The sequence below is a fragment of the Mobula birostris genome, chromosome 7 (assembly GCF_030028105.1).
Source record: "Mobula birostris isolate sMobBir1 chromosome 7, sMobBir1.hap1, whole genome shotgun sequence".
In the NCBI taxonomy this organism is placed as follows: domain Eukaryota; kingdom Metazoa; phylum Chordata; class Chondrichthyes; order Myliobatiformes; family Myliobatidae; genus Mobula; species Mobula birostris.
In genome coordinates, this window is record NC_092376.1 from 59,783,149 (window position 1) to 59,799,318 (window position 16,170).

The following is a 16,170-nucleotide window of genomic DNA, read 5'->3' on the forward strand; positions in this document are numbered from 1 at the left end:
TCATAACATCACACTGAATACTTATGTATGCATGTTTGTTCAGTTAGAGATACCACTGGAGTAGGTCCTTTGAGCCACACCACCTCAGAAACCCGACAACCTGATTAACCCTAAGCTAATCATGGGATAATTTACCAATGACCAATTTATATTAACTTACCCAGTACGTCTTTGGACTGTGAGAGGAAACTGGAGCACCTGGGGAAAACTCACGGATTCTCTGGAGATGACATACAGAGACTCCTTACTGAATGGCACCAGAATTGAACTGCGGAACACCTCGAGCTGTGATAGCACCGTGCTGCTTCACTACCATGAACTGAGCCTTGAATCTAGAATGTTATGGCTTTGCAGTAACTGGTAGCCAAATATTTCAAGATAATTTGCAGGATTATTCGCAAACAAAACTTATGGAAGCACATCAAGCAAACCAATACAGCATGAATACAGGCCTTTTGGATCAATAGGTCCCTGCTGATCACTGAGCGCCACCACGATCCCTCTAAGCCCTTCACCTCCATTTACCTTCCAATGGCTTCTTAAACTGAAGTATTGTACTAGTCATTGTAAGTGGAAAGGGTGAGCATTTTCAAGTTCCTAGGTCCCAACACCTCTGAGGATCTATCCGAGGCCCAATATATTGATGCAATTACCAAGAAGGCATGATAGCGGCTATATTTCATTAGAAGCTGAGTATGTCAGCAAAGACACTCGCGGGTTTCTACAGATGTACCTGCTTGCATCAGCGTCTGTTATGGAGGGGCCACTGCACAGGACTGGAAAAAGCGGCAGAAAGTTGTGAATTGAGCCATTTCCATCCTGGGCACTAATGTCCTCAGCATCCATGGCACCTTCAGAAGGTGGCGTCTGTCTTTGAGGACATGCCGTCTTCTCATTGCTACCATGGAGGAGGAGGTACAGGAGCCTGAAGACACTCAACATTCCAGGAGCAGTTCTTCCCCTCCACTATCAGGTTTCTGAATGGACAATGAACCCATGTACACCTTGTCAGTATTTTTTTCTCTCGTTTTCACTATTTTAATGTTTTATATTGTAATTTAGAGATTTTTAAAATTATGTATTGCAATGTACTGCTGCTGCAAAATGACAAATTTCACAACATTTAACCTGATTGTAATTCTGAAGCACAGGAATCTTGGGGTCCAACAGCACAGCTCCCTGCGAGTGGCTGTAAAGGTCGATAAGGTGGTAGTGAAGGCGCATGGCATGCTTGCTTTTATTAACTGAAGCATTAAATTCAACACGTGTTGCAGCTTTATAAAATTCTGGCTAGACCACATCTGGAGTATTGCATTCAATTCTGCTTGCCCTATTATACAAAGAATGTGGAAGCTTTAGAGAGTGAAGAAGAGGTTTACCAGGATTTGAGGGCATGTGCTTCAAGTAGAGGTTGGACAAACACGGGTTGTTTTTGCTGGAGCAGTAGGGGCTCAAGTTGGGCCTAGTAGAAGTTTTTAAGATTGAGAGCTGGGGGAGGGGGAAGGAGTTAAAGTTTAAAGGAGGTGTGTGAGGCAGGTTTGTTTTTACACAGAGTTAGGTGCTAGGGGTGGTAGAGGAGGCAAATACCATAGAGGCATTTAGGAAGCTCCGAGATAGGCATATGGCTATGCAGACAATGGAAGGGTATGGATATTGTGTACTTAGAAGTGATAAGTTAGGCATTCAATTCCTTGTTTAATTAGTTTGGCACAACATTGTGGGCCAAAGAGCCTGTTGTTGTGCTGTACAGTTATTTTGCTATTTTAATGTAAGATGTTTCTTCTGGTACCTCAGAGTCCCTTGATTTTTGTTTCAATGGCTTCTTGCTTCTAGTTACCCAAATCCTTTCTCATGAAGATTGTTGGCAAAGGTTGCTTTAATATTTCATTTCCGCAATTATCACATTCACAGGTGGCTTCTCGTGTCTGTAAATTGGAAAGCAACAAATTTGAAATAATGTACAAGTATATTAATTTAAATTCTGTCTGTCATCAAAATGAATTGAATATGCGTCAGTCTTTATAAGTCACTTGGACCCGATGAACTACATCCTTTGGTTTTGAAAGGTAGCTGAAGAGATTGTGGAGGCATTAGTAGTGATCTTTCAAGAATCATTAGATTCTGGAATGGTTCCAGAAGACTGGAAAATTGCAAATGTCACTCCATTCTTTAAGAAGGGAAGGAGGCAGAAGACAGGAAATTAGAAGCCAATTAACTTGACTTCAGCAGTTGGCAAGATGTTGGAGTCCATTATAAAAGATGAGGTTGTGGGATACTTGGAGGCACACAATAAAGTAGGCCGAAGTTAGCATGGGAAATCTTACCAGACAGATCTTTTGGAATTCTTTGAAGAAATAACATGCAGGATAGATAAAGGAGAGGCAGGGAATGTTGTTTACTTGGATTTTTTGGAAGGTCATTGACAAGGTACCACAAATGAGGCTGCTAAACAAGATTAAGAGCCCATGGTATTACACTAGCATGGATAGAATATTGGCTGATGGGCAGGAAGCAAAAAGTGGGAATAAGGGGGCCTTTTCTGATTGGCTACCAGTGACTAGTGGTGTTCCCCTGGGGTTGGTGTTGGTACCAATACTTTACATATTATTTATCAGTGATCTTGAAGACAGAATTGATGGATTTATGGCTAAGATTGTGAATGATACAAAGATAGGTGGAGGTCAGGTAGTGTTGAGGAATCAGGGAGACTGCAGAAGGACTTGGTCAGGTTAGGAGAATGGGCAAAGAAGTGGCAGCTGGCATACAGTGTAGGGAAGTGTATAGTTAGGCATTTTGGTTAAAGCAATAAAGGTGTATATTATTTTCTAAGCAGGAAGAAATTCAGAAATCTGAGTTTCAAAGGGACTTGGGAGTATTAATGCAGGACTCCCTAGTGGTTAACTTGAAGGTTGTGTCAATAGCAAGAAAGACAAATGCGATGTTAGCATTCTTTTGGAGAGGACTAGAATCTAAAAGCAAGGATGTAATGCTGAGAATTTGTAAGGTATTGGTCAGACTGCACTTGGAATATTGTATGCAGTTCTGGGCCTTTTATCTAAGAGAGGATGTGTTGGCATTGGAGGAGGTTCAGAGGAAGTTCAGGAGAATATATCCAGGAATGGAAGAGTTAATGTATGAGGAGCGTTTGTTAGCTCTGGCCCTGTACCTGCTGGAGTTTAGAAGAAATGGGGTGGGGGGGCGCGGGGTGTGGAATCTCTCTGAAACCTACCGAATATTGAAAGGCCTAGTCAGAGTGAATGTGGAGAGGTTGTTTCCAATAGTGGGAGAGACTAGGAGTAGAGGGCACAGCTTCAGAATAGAAGGACATCCGTTTGGATTAGAGACGAGGAAGTTCTTTAGTCAGTAGGTGGTGAATCTGTAACATTCATTGCCACAGATGGCTGTGGAGGCTAAGTCATGGGTAGAGGGGAGGTTAATAGGTTCTTGATTAGTAAGGGCATCATAGGTTACGGCAAGAAAGCAGAAGAATAGGGTTGGGAGGGAAAATAGATCAAGTCATGATCGAATGACAAAACAGTCTCGATGGGTCGAATAACTTAATTCTGCTCCTATGTCTTGTGGTCTAAAATTTACAAAAGTATTGTATAAACGTTTGTACATTTTGATGAGAGAGCTACTAGACTAAAGGTAAGACCCCTTTGATGTTAACATCTTTCTTTGGTTTCTCTTGCATCTTCCTTTTACAAATTTGTGTGTTAACAAAGCTGTAGTGCATTTTATCAGTGTAAAAGTAAATCAGTAAAGCAAAGAACAGGAATTCTGCAGATGCTGGAAATTCAAGCAACACACATCAAAGTTGCTGGTGAACGCAGCAGGCCAGGCAGCATCTCTAGGAAGAGGTGCAGTCGACGTTTCAGGCCGAGACCCTTCGTCAGGACTAACTGAAGGAAGAGTGAGTAAGGGATTTGAAAGTTGGAGGGGGAGGGGGAGATCCAAAATGATAGGAGAAGACAGGAGGGGGAGGGATAGAGCCAAGAGCTGGACAGGTGATAGGCAAAAGGGGATATGAGAGGATCATGGGACAGGAGGTCCAGGAAGAAAGACGGTGGGGGGGGGTGGGACCCAGAGGATGGGCAAGGGGTATATTCAGAGGGACAGAGGGAGAAAAAGGAGAGTGAGAGAAAGAATGTGTGCATAAAAATGAGTAACAGATGGGGTATGAGGGGGAGGTGGGGCCTTAGCGGAAGTTAGAGAAGTCGATGTTCATGCCATCAGGTTGGAGGCTACCCAGACGGAATATAAGGTGTTGTTCCTCCAACCTGAGTGTGGCTTCATCTTTACAGTAGAGGAGGCCGTGGATGGACATGTCAGAATAGGAATGGGATGTGGAATTAAAATGTGTGTCCACTGGGAGATCCTGCTTTCTCTGGCGGACAGAGCGTAGATGTTCAGCAAAGCGGTCTTCCAGTCTGCGTTGGGTCTCGCCAATATATAAAAGGCCACATCCTTCCGCTAAGGCCCCACCTCCCCCTCGTACCCCATCTGTTACTCATTTTTATGCACACATTCTTTCTCTCACTCTCCTTTTTTCTCCCTCTGTCCCTTGTCTTTCTTCCCGGACCTCCTGTCCCATGATCCTCTCGTATCCCCTTTTGCCTATCACCTGTCCAGCTCTTGGCTCTATCCCTCCCCCTCCTGTCTTCTCCTATCATTTTGGATCTCCCCCTCCCCCTCCAACTTTCAAATCCCTTACTCACTCTTCCTTCAGTTAGTCCTGACGAAGGGTCTCGGCCTGAAACGTCGACAGCACCTCTTTCTACAGATGCTGCCTGGCCTGCTGCGTTCACCAGCAACTTTGATGTGTGTTGTCAGTAAAGCAAAGGTTGTGTTCATTTGAATAGTTATAATTTTCATTGCCTTAAAGAATGTTTCTTTCACTGAGTAAGTAGTTTTGAATCAACAAAGCTGAAATGCTCTAAATATTTAAGTATGCTTCATTAACTTCTGAGATCCTAAAGGTTGGAATTTGAAAAGTACTCTAATTTTCAAATATTCTTTTATTTTGCAGAATACAAATGGCTTGTAACTGAAAACATGCGGCACCAATATTTGCTACTGGTTATATTTGGATGGATATTCTTCACATTGCTGTTTGTTCTACTTCTCAAAGATAAAGAAAGTAGGGCAGGTATTAAAGATAATTTCTCACATTTAATCTTTCAGATTTAACTTAATTTTTCTTTGTAGCAGCAATTGTATCGTCTTGCAATGAATTTCCTCTTCGTGTAAAACTGTGATGATTTGGAGTTTGATCTAAACCTTGAGTACTGTCATGGTGGAGGAGCGTCACAGAATATGTTTAAAGACATTTTGGTTATTCATAGTGGGCTTATCTACTATCTGACTCTTGAATGTCATTTTGAATTTGGAACCATCAAAACATATTCTACTCAGCAAGTTGAAGTTTATCCTGATTATATGAAAGCACACCTGATCTTTGATAAGAAGTTTGTCTCCTTAAGTGATGCCTTTTTCATGGTAGGCTCGTAATCCACTTGCAGTTCGTATACCTCAGAATTCCATGATGTCTGAGGCTCTGCTTGGTGAATGAACAGAGTTTTCAGTGAAGCACAAGCTGTTTTTCTGATTGTTAGCATTAGAGTAACACTGATGCAAGGTTGAATGCGAAGGAGAGCTTAGCAGATTTTAGTCCATATTTCAAGCCAAAATGCTCTAGAATAATTAGTAATAATGCCTATGACTTAAGGAGGTTCACCGATTTCTCAATTTTGGGAGAGCCATGTGTATTTGTGATAAAGTTACCCACACAAGTTTCAAAGAATGAAAGAAAATATTCAGAAAACTATCAATTTTGCTTCTCCTTTTTATCTTCCATTAGACTTGACTGTTGTTTAGATTCTGTGCGTCCTTATTTCGTGGATATTGCAGAGTGCAATGTGCCAGACTTGCACGTCATAACCACTTTATCCTACCTGAAATTACAATTGTTATGATTAATAACAAGTTATCAAGGTGTCAGGTATTCCCCAGTTTATTCCCCTGTGATTTAAAGGAAGAAACGTGTAAATCAGCAAATTTCCGGGAGGAAATAATTAGTTTTGTGGTGGGAAAACAGATCAGGAGCCTGATCTCTAATCCAGGAGTTTCACATTGCAAGTTCCTTCTCATTCATCCTACAGCACACGTTTCCAGAGGAAGGGATAGATTGATACCATTGTAGATATACCAGTATATTTCAGAATACCAGTAAGTCTGGGGCATCCCAAACACAACTCTTAAAAAGCCAACATGGCCACAGTGTTCTTTTGCTGTGTTAAGTTGCTGGGTAAATATTGTTGGCTGTAAAATAATTTAAAAAGGAAGGAAGCCATGTGCAGGGATTAGACCTTTTCTGAACATTCTGGATTATACACCATAAATACCACCTTGAAAATATGAAATTTTCTTTCATTTTAAAATTTAATTGAAAAGTTTTAGTATTGTGATCAATCATTATTAAATTGCCAGATTTTTTCTTTCATTTTGTAATTAATGGATGGGTTAATGTTTATCAAGTATGAAAACCATTTTCTTTTTGTACCACTGTGATTCTCACACTTGATGCAAATTAAATACTAATTTTGAATTTCATATTCAAAACTCACTTCAGTAAGTAGAAATAAAACATGTTCTACTTGAATTGCTGCAAAATAATGTTGCTTATTTCCTCTAAGTAAGCTTTCAAATATTAACAATAACATTTCAAAATATCTTGAGCTAACATGAATAAATCTGTTTATGAAATTTTCATCGTGTACCATCATTAAAGCTTCCGCATCAAAATGTAATTTACAATTCAAATGCAGCACTGAAGAGTACATTACTCAAGGTGACAGCATTCCCGTTCACAGTGGCCACTCAAGCTCCAACTAAGAGTGTAATTGTTCATCCTTTACGGCTTCCTTATGATTTCAAGACACTGCTGGATATTAAGAACATCAAGTCCTACAAGTCTACATCACTAGCAAGTTGCTGGATGACTAGATAACCTGGGTCTGCAACTGAATCAGCAGGAGATAAAGGACTGCTGCATACTCTTCGTGACAGAAAGATGCCTCCAGTGTACCACACCTGAAGCGGCCTTCACGCTAGAGGGTTTTATCTCCGCGGGCAGACAGAAATATTGCAAGCAACACACATAAAAATTGCTGGTGAACACAGCAGTCCAGGCAGCATCTATAGGAAGAGGTACAGTCGACGTTTCGGACCAAGACCCTTCGTCAGGACTAACTGAAAGAAGAGATAGTAAGAGATTTTGAAAGTGGGAGGGGGAGATCTGAAATGATAGGAGAAGACAGGAGGGATGGAGCTAAGAGCTGGAAAGTTGATTGGCAAAGGGGATATGAGAGGAGCATGGGACGGGAGGCCTAGGGAGAAAGAAAGGGGGAGGGGGGGAAGCCCAGAGGATGGGCAAGGAGTATAGTGAGAGGGACAGAGGGAGAAAAAGGAGAGAGAGAAAAAATAATAATGAATAAATAAATAAATAACGGATGGGGTACGGAGGGGAGGTGGGGCAGAACAGAAGTTAGAGAAGTCAATGTTCATGCCATCAGGTTGGAGGCTACCCAGACGGAATATAAGGTGGTGTTCCTCCAGCCTGAGTGTGGCTTCATCTTTACAGTAGAGGAGGCCATGGATAGATGTATCAGAATGGGAATGGGACATGGAATTAAAATGTGCGGCTACTGGGAGATCCTGCTTTCTCTGGCAGACAGAGCATAGGTGTTCAACAAAATGGTCTCCCAGCCTGCGTCGGATCTCGCCAATATATAGAAGGCTGCATCGGGAGCACCGGACACAGTATATCACCCCAGCCGATTCACAGGTGAAGTGTCGCCTCACTTGGAAGGTCTGTCTGGGGCCCTGAATGGTGGTGAGGGAGGAAGTGTAAGAGCATGTGTAGCACTTGTTCCGCTTACAAGGATAAGTGCCGAGAGGGAGGTCGGTGGGAAGGGATGGGGGGGACAAATGATCAAAGGAGTCGTGTAGGGAGCGATCCCTGTGGAAAGCAGAGTGGAGGGGGAGGGAAAGATAAGTTTAGTGGTTGGATCCCGTCGGAGGTGGCGGAAGTTACGGAGAATAATTTGTTGGACCCGGAGGCTGGTGGGGTGGTAGGTGAGGACAAGGGGAACCCTATTCCTGGTGGGGTGGCAGGAGGATGGGGTGAGAGCAGATGTGCGTGAAATAGGAGAGATGCATTTGAGGGCAGAGTTGATGCTGGAGGAAGGGAAGTACCTTTCTTTAAAAAAGGAGGACATCTCCTTCGTCCTGGAATGAAAAGCCTCATCCTGAGAGCAGATGTGGCAGAGAAGGAGGAATTGCGAGAAGGGGATGGCATTTTTGCAAGAGACAAGGTGAGAAGAGGAATAGTCCAGATAGCTGTGAGAGTCAGTAGGCTTATAGTAGACATCAGTGGATAAGCTGTCTCCAGAGACAGAGACAGAAAGATCAAGAAAGGAGAGGGAGGTGTTGGAAATGGACCAGGTAAATTTGAGGGCAGGGTGAAAGTTGGAGGCAAAGTTAATAAAGTCAACGAGCTCAGCATACATGCAAGAAGCAGCGCCAATGCAGTCGTCGATGGATTGAAGGAAAAGTGGGGGACAGATACCAGTATAGGCTTGGAACATGGATTGTTCCACAAAGCCAACAAAAAGGCAGGCATAGCTGGGAACCATACGGGTGCCCATGGCTACACCCTTAGTTTGGAGAAAGTGGGAGGAGCCAAAGGAGAAATGTTTAAGAGTAAGGACTAATTCCGCTAGACGGAGCAGAGTGGTGGTAGAGGGGAACTGGTTAGGTCTGGAATCCAAAAAGAAGCGGAGAGCTTTGAGAACTTCCTGGTGGGGGATGGAAGTATAGGAACTGGGTCTAGCGGAGGAACAACACCTTATATTCTGTCTGGGTAGCCTCCGACCTGATGGCATGAACATTGACTTCTCTAACTTCTGTTAGTGCCCCACCTCCCCTTCGTACCCCATCTGTTATTTATTTTTTTAAATTATTATTAATTTTTTTTCTCTTTCCTTTTTCTCCCTCTGTCCCTCTCACCATACTCCTTGCCCACCCTCTGGGCTTCCCCCCTCCCCCTTTCTTTCTCCCTAGACCTCCCGTCCCATGATCCTCTCATATCCCTTTTGCCAATCAACTTTCCAGCTCTTAGCTCCATCGCTCCCCCTCCTGTCTTCTTCTATCATTTCGGATGTCCCCCTCCCTCTCTCACTTTCAAATCTCTTACTAGCTCTTCTTCCAGTTAGTCCTGACGAAGGGTCTCGGCCCAAAACATCAACCTTAACTCTTCCTAGAGATGCTGCCTGGCCTGCTGCGTTCACCAGCCGTTTTTAGGTGTGTTGCTTGAAATTCCAGCATCTGCAGATTTCCTTGTGTTTGCGAGAAATATTGCAGTTTCTGGTAAGACTCCTGGAGGAGGGCTATGTATCTACATTAATAAGAACTGGTGTGCTAATGCTTCGAAGTGACCACCACTGTTCACCTCTGGTAGAGTGTTTTTTAAACTGCGAAATGCAGACCCTTCTATTTACACAGAGTTCACAGCCATTGTGATTGTGGCTCTATACTCCCCCCACTCACTGTGCTCATGTTGGGGAAGTGTTGTATGAGCTCTGTGGTGCCATCAGTAGACTTCCAAGCTACACACCCTGTTCCTTTATTGTGGTGGTCAACTTCAACCATGCTAACGTAGAAGTAGTCCTGCCTAAATTTTATTAGCAAGGTGAGAACGCATTAGACTTTGAATGTACCAACAAGGTCTTAGAGGGCTGCCCCCACCTCCACCTTGGATAGTTTGAGCACTTAATCTATTTTGCTAATTCCTGCATACCAACCATTGATTACAAGTCAAACCAGTTCAAAGGGAGATAAAGACCTGGCCAGAAAGAGCAACATCAACGATACAGGACTGTTTTGTAAACACAGACAAGCACATGTTCAAGGAGGCAGCTACCTATGATCATCACATTAACATTGATGAAAATGCAGGATCTGTGACTGGCTATAGTGAGAAGTGCATTGAGAATGTTATCGTTATTAAACACATTTCTTTGCTGGAAAATCAGAAGCCATGGTTGATAGCAGAGGTCCGCGCCCTGCTGAGAGTTCAAATTTGGGGAATAAGACAGTTCTTAAATTAGAAAAAGCTGCGCTTTCCTACGCCGTAAGGCAAAGCAGGATTATTCAGAGAATTTACAGTAATTTCTGTGACACCAGAGGTGCATGTGGCAGGGCATTCAGATCATAACAATACAAGTCCGTCCTGCAGATCAATGACAGTGACGTTTCTCATCCTGATAGGCTGAATGTCTTTTATGCTCAGTTTGATGTACAGAAAAATGTACCGGTGAGGAAGGACTACCCCACCACCACCTGAGGAGCAGGCACTCTGTCTTGCTGCAGCTGGTGAGAGGAAAACCCTAGCTGGTTCAGCCCATGTAAAGCTGTGGGGCCTAAATGTACCTGATTGGATGTTGAGAGACTCTGTAGCCCAGATAATGGAAATGTAAATGTACATCTTCAACATCTCTCAAACAGTGCACTGTTCTGGCAGCTTCAAGGCAGCAACCATCATCCCATGCCCAAGAGGGCAACGGTAATCTATCTTAACAAACACCATCCAGTATCACTGATCTCAACAATAATGAAATGCTTTGATGGCTGGTTTTGGACAGCATTAAGTTCCATCTTCCTGCTACATTGGACCTTTTTCAGTTTGCTTATCACTCAAATCGGTCCACTGACAATAGCAGAGCCTCTGTCCTCCACTCAGTCCATTCCCACCTGGAAAATGGGGCCTCATACAGCAGGATTTCATTTATCGACTTCAGTCTTGCATTTAATATGGTCATTCCTCAGAGGCCGGTGAGTAAACTGTCTTCGTTGAGTCTCAGTACCTCTCTCTGTGGCTGGATCTTGGACAACTTGCCGGATATACCATAGTCAGTCCATGTTAGCAGCAACGTCTTTAGATCCATCACGCTGAGCACCAGTGCCCCCTAGGGCTGCATGCTCAGCATGCTGCTGTTCATGTTGCTGACTCAAGTTCACTGATAACACAACAGTCATTGGCCTCATCAACAGTGAATACGAGATGGCATACAGAGAGGAGTTAGAACACCTTGTGGATTGGTGGGAGCACAACAACTTGAATCTCAATGTGGACAAAAGAGATGATTGTAGACTTTAGGAAGGTGCAGGTTGATCATTCCTCACTGCACACAAGCAGCTCCTTTGTGGAGATGGCAGGAGATGATGTAACAATTGGATGGGACTGTTAGGATGGAAAACAGCTTCTTCACCCAGACCGTGAAACTGCTGAATTCCCTGCCACTTCCAGATCTCCAGCACCAGTAGCATTATACTGTTTACTTTTTAATTTGATTTGTAAATACACTTTATGCTAATTGTCAATCTTCTGGAATATATTTTGTGTGTAAATTATTTTTGGTAATATTGTGTTATGGGTGTACATTGGTCCAGAGGAATGTTGTTTCGTTTGTCCATATACGTATTTACAGTTGAATGACAAGAAACTTGAACTTCTATGTGATAGCTGAGAAAAAATATACACTGTTATTCTCAATGTTACACTATGTTAATAGCAATGGTGTTAAAGGAAAATCAGCTTGCAGAATCAATGTACTGATTTTTTTTTTGATCAGCTTTATTTTAGGCCAGGTCATAGGCAGCACCATCAATTTAAACATGTTACAACAAAATAAATGATTCATTCGTAAGCTGATAATAGACAGCCTGAGGTCATTAGCAATTGTGCTTTTAGTGACAGGTGTACTGTCATGACATATCTGAAGTGAATATGATGTTTTACAGAATATGGTACTAAACCTCTAATATTTGATGAAACTGTGACAACATACATTAAGAAACTGAAGCTTCAAGAAGAATCTTTACAAGCAGATGACCAGGTAAGACGAATGACTCCCTTCTTAGTCTTTTTAGGACTTCATAATAGAATTTCTAGTCTTCAAATCACTATATTATAAACACGAGATCTTGCAGATGCTGGAAGTCTAGAGCAACACACACACACACACACACACACACACACACACACTCACTCACTCTGTTGGAGGAACTCAGCAGATCAGACAGCATTTATGGAGAGGAATAAACACTTGCAGGTAAAGTGTCACCTCACCCTACCATCCCATGAGCCTACATATCTAGCACGTCATTCTCCTTAACTTCCGCCATCTACAACGTGATCCTATCGCTACACAAATCTTTCTCTCCTCTCTCCCCCCACCCCCACCACATACATTACTTTCCACAGGGATCTCTCTCAACGGGATTCATTTGTTCCTCTTGTCCCCCTTCACTGCTCTCCCTCCTGACACTTATCCCTGCATACGGCATAAGTGCACCACATCCCTCGTCACCGTTCAGGTCCCCAAATCACCCTTCCAGGTTAAGTGACACCTCGCCAGTGAATCTGTCACAGTCATCTAGAGCCTCCTTTGCATCAGTGGGACCCGACGTAGATTGGGGGACTGCTTTCTCAGGCTCCTTTGCTCCATCCACCACAAAAGACAGGATTTCCCACTGCCCACCAATTTCATTTTGATTGTCTATTCCCATTCTGAGCACCACGGTAGTGTAGCAGTTAGTGTGAATCTATTACTGCTTGTGGTGTCAGAGTTTGGAGTCAATTCCAGTGCTGAGTGTAGGAGTTTGTACATACTCCCTGTGGAATGCGTGGGTTTCCTCCGGGTTCTCATTTTTTTCCCCACAGTCCAAAAATGTACCAGTTAGTAGGTTAACCAGTCATCACAAATTGTCCTGCGATGAGTCTAGATTTAAATCGGGTGTTGCTGGAAGGGCCTATTCTGCGCTGTCATGTATATTTTGCCTGGGGCTGGTGGAAAAAGCTATCTTCACAACATTTAAGAATTCTCAGGTGAGCATTGAATCGTGATAGCACTGAAGGCTGTCAATCAATATTCTGGCTATGGCTGTGAAAAGAGAAACATTTAACGGATGCTTAATAATTAGTAGGAATATGGAAGGCCAAATGGTCTGTTTGACTGTTTATGACTCTCTAAAACTCAATTGGGAACTCAGCAAAATAGCATGGACACAATAGACCAAATGAAGGCTTCCTACATCATAAACTTCTGTATTTCACTGGAAAACCTTGAATGGATCTGAGAAAATAGCCAGAAAGTGAAAAGTTCAGATTGAGCGTTTTCATAATTGGCAGAAATGGTGGTAAAATAAAGGCTTGGATCACCATTTTGCTTTAGAAACTTGTCCATATATTTGTGAATGTTGTTGCAAAGAAAAGGGAGGACAGGGGAAGATTCCTGTGAAGGAGGAAAGGAAGTTTATTGTGTTTATTGCTGTGGTTGGATTGATGAATGTGAAGTCAAGTGAGAACAGAATAATGGGAAGTGACTTTAGTGGAGGATGGTATGATGAATGCTGCTGGATAATAGTGCAGCAATTATAATAAAGGATTTTGCTCATAACTTTGGCAAAAATTATTCCATTCCTCTCACCGTAGTCAAAAGAATGCCAAAGCAGGGGAAATAAGTGATTCACAAAAGCACTGTAGACATGAAATTGTGTTAGATTATCAGCACAGGTTGCCTGTAATGCTATGAAGAAAGATAATCATGAACTGTAGCAACAAGCAAACTGCAGGTGTGCTTCAGTATCTAGGAAATGGAAATGGACAAGCCAATGTTTCAGATCTAGCCCGTTCATCTGAACTGCAAGCAGTGCAAAAAGAGGTGAGGGGAGTAAGATAGTGGCACGCTTAGTCACAACGGGGGGATGGGGGTAGGATTGCAGTCATCTGCAGCTGACACAGTGTGAGATGTGGGGCTGTTGTTTACTTGCAGAAGCACAGCTTTAGGACAACATCCCATGCACCATCAATCTACAGACCATGATACTCAAGGACTTGGGCTTTATTATTGCTTTTCTACTTTTGTAATTATATATGCTATATGTGCTGTGTGTCACTGTTGGTACTTGCACCTTGGCCTTGAAGGGACACTGTTTTGTTTGGCTGTATTCATGTGTGCGGTTGAATGACAATTCAACTTGAACATGAGAGAGGTAGAGTGGAGTAAGAGCTGGCAAGAGATGGATGGATCCGGGGAGGAAACGTGGTTTCCTTGTTGCTTTGAATTCCTGCATCTGCAGTTTCTTGTGTTTCCAATTATGAATTATAAGACTTTTTGAGAGTAAATTTAAGTCAACCTGACCCAGAGTCCAATCCAAATCCAAGTGAGACCCAGACAAAGTTTTGTTTTGACGTTTGACCTGACCTGACTTCCAACCCAAATATATAATTGGGTCCTGTTGAATATAGGTCATGTAGTCAGTCTCAGCAAAGAAGTCATTGTGATCAACTATATGGAAAGTCAGGGTTTGCACATTGGCTTGAGGGTCCTGAACCTCCACACAGTTGGGTTATAATAGAATTGCTTGTATTTCTGGAGAAGATGAGAACAATTATTAAGCTGTTTACTCTAAAATATGAAATAATATCAATAATTGTCAAGTTTGGATTATTATTAAAGCAAAAGGTAGCTTTTAAAGTTGCTGGATTGCCTATTTCCAGAAGGGGCATGAAATTGTGATTTACAGCAACATGTTGGACAACTGTTTAGAATTATTGTGTATGGGGTTTATGCAGCTTTAAATTAAGAGGTGATGATGGATTATTCATTTTGACAAGGCTAGGTGAATTAGAGTAAAGGCAATTAGGTACATCGAAACGTAGCTTGGATGCTGGTATTTATTGAGGCATTGTGCGAATTCTAGAGTTGGGGAAATTTTAGCTAACATGATGGACTTCATATAAAATGAACAGGTAAGGGTCAATTGGAGTTTACTGGGAAAGGTTATCTTTCTCCACTTACTATATGTGCTGGCAGTTTCAGGATTTATATATAAACATGCAAGTTCCATACCTACTCTTCACTGGTGTTTTATCAGTTACACTCAGAGGACAAGTGGAAAATTGCTGTAAACCCCAGATTTAATTTTTTTCGTTACTTCATTGAATTTTATATAGTGTTAGGAAAACTCAAATACATTTAGAGCCTTCACTAGTTTAACAGTTAGCTGAACCTGGAAGGATCACACACAGAATGCTGAAGGAACTCAGCAGGTCAGGCAGCATCTATGGACGCAAATAAACAGTCAACATTTTGGGCTGAGAGTTGGCCCCTGACCCACTCAGTTCCTCCAGCACTTTGTGTGTGTGTGTTGCTCTGTATTTCCGATATCTGCAGAATCTTTTGAGTATGAGTTGATTATTTAGCTTTGAGACAGTTTCAGGCAGTAGATCAATGCTGGATCAAAAAAAGGTTTACAACAGTGAGCAAGGATAGCTTATGTCATCTCACCAGGAATATGCCATGTTGGTGAGATATTTATATGATTGTAACATTTAAGGATTTTAATCTTTTTCAAATAGAAATACATATGGTGTAACCATTGTAGAAAACAATCAGAGATCAGTTAATGCTGCAATACATTTACCTAGTCAATACCAATGTTTGAAATTAACATTTAGCTATACAAAATATATAAAAAGGGTAAATCATAAACATAAGAAAATCTACAGATGCTGGAAATCCAAAGCAACACACACAAAACACTGGAGGCACTCAGCGGGTCAGACAGCATCTATGGAAATGAATCAATATAGTCGACGTTTTGGGCTAGACCCTTTATCATGACTGAGGAAAGAGGCTTAGCAACTAGCTGTGTTGAATTTTGCAACTGGTAGCTAATCAATTTATTTTAAATTACATGGACTATCGGTAAAATATATCATGTTGATACAGGTGTCCCCTGCTTTTCGAACGTTCGCTTTACGAAACCTCACTGTTACGAAAGACCTACATTAGTTCCTTGTTTTCGCTAACAGAAGGTGTTTTCACTGTTACAAAGAAAGGCAGCGCGCGAGAAAAATCAGCACGCGATAAAAGGCAGCGCGCGTCCTGAGCAGCCGCTCGCCCCTGGATTCTCGTCGGCATTGCTTAAACACGTGCCTGTGAGCAGCCGTTTGCAAGATGAGCTTTAAGGTATCGGAAAAGCCTAAAAGAGTTCGTAAGGGTGTTACACTTAGTGTAAAACTAGACATATAATTAAGCGTTT

At 42.3% G+C, this 16,170-nt stretch overlaps 1 protein-coding gene across 3 annotated transcripts in view; it reads left to right on the plus strand.

Moving 5' to 3' along the window:
• chst10 (carbohydrate sulfotransferase 10) overlaps positions 1-16,170 on the plus strand; it is a 31,740-nt gene that overhangs the window by 1,012 nt on the left and 14,558 nt on the right. For 2 of the 3 annotated variants that reach the window (XM_072263269.1, XM_072263268.1), the window contains exons 2-3: positions 5,030-5,149; positions 11,863-11,957. In XM_072263269.1, coding sequence (XP_072119370.1) covers positions 5,056-5,149; positions 11,863-11,957 — 189 coding nt within the window. In that variant the 5' untranslated portion in view covers positions 5,030-5,055. Of the gene's footprint in view, positions 1-3,453; positions 3,649-5,029; positions 5,150-11,862; positions 11,958-16,170 lie in introns of those variants that run through there. The other variant, XM_072263270.1, reaches the window with a different exon arrangement.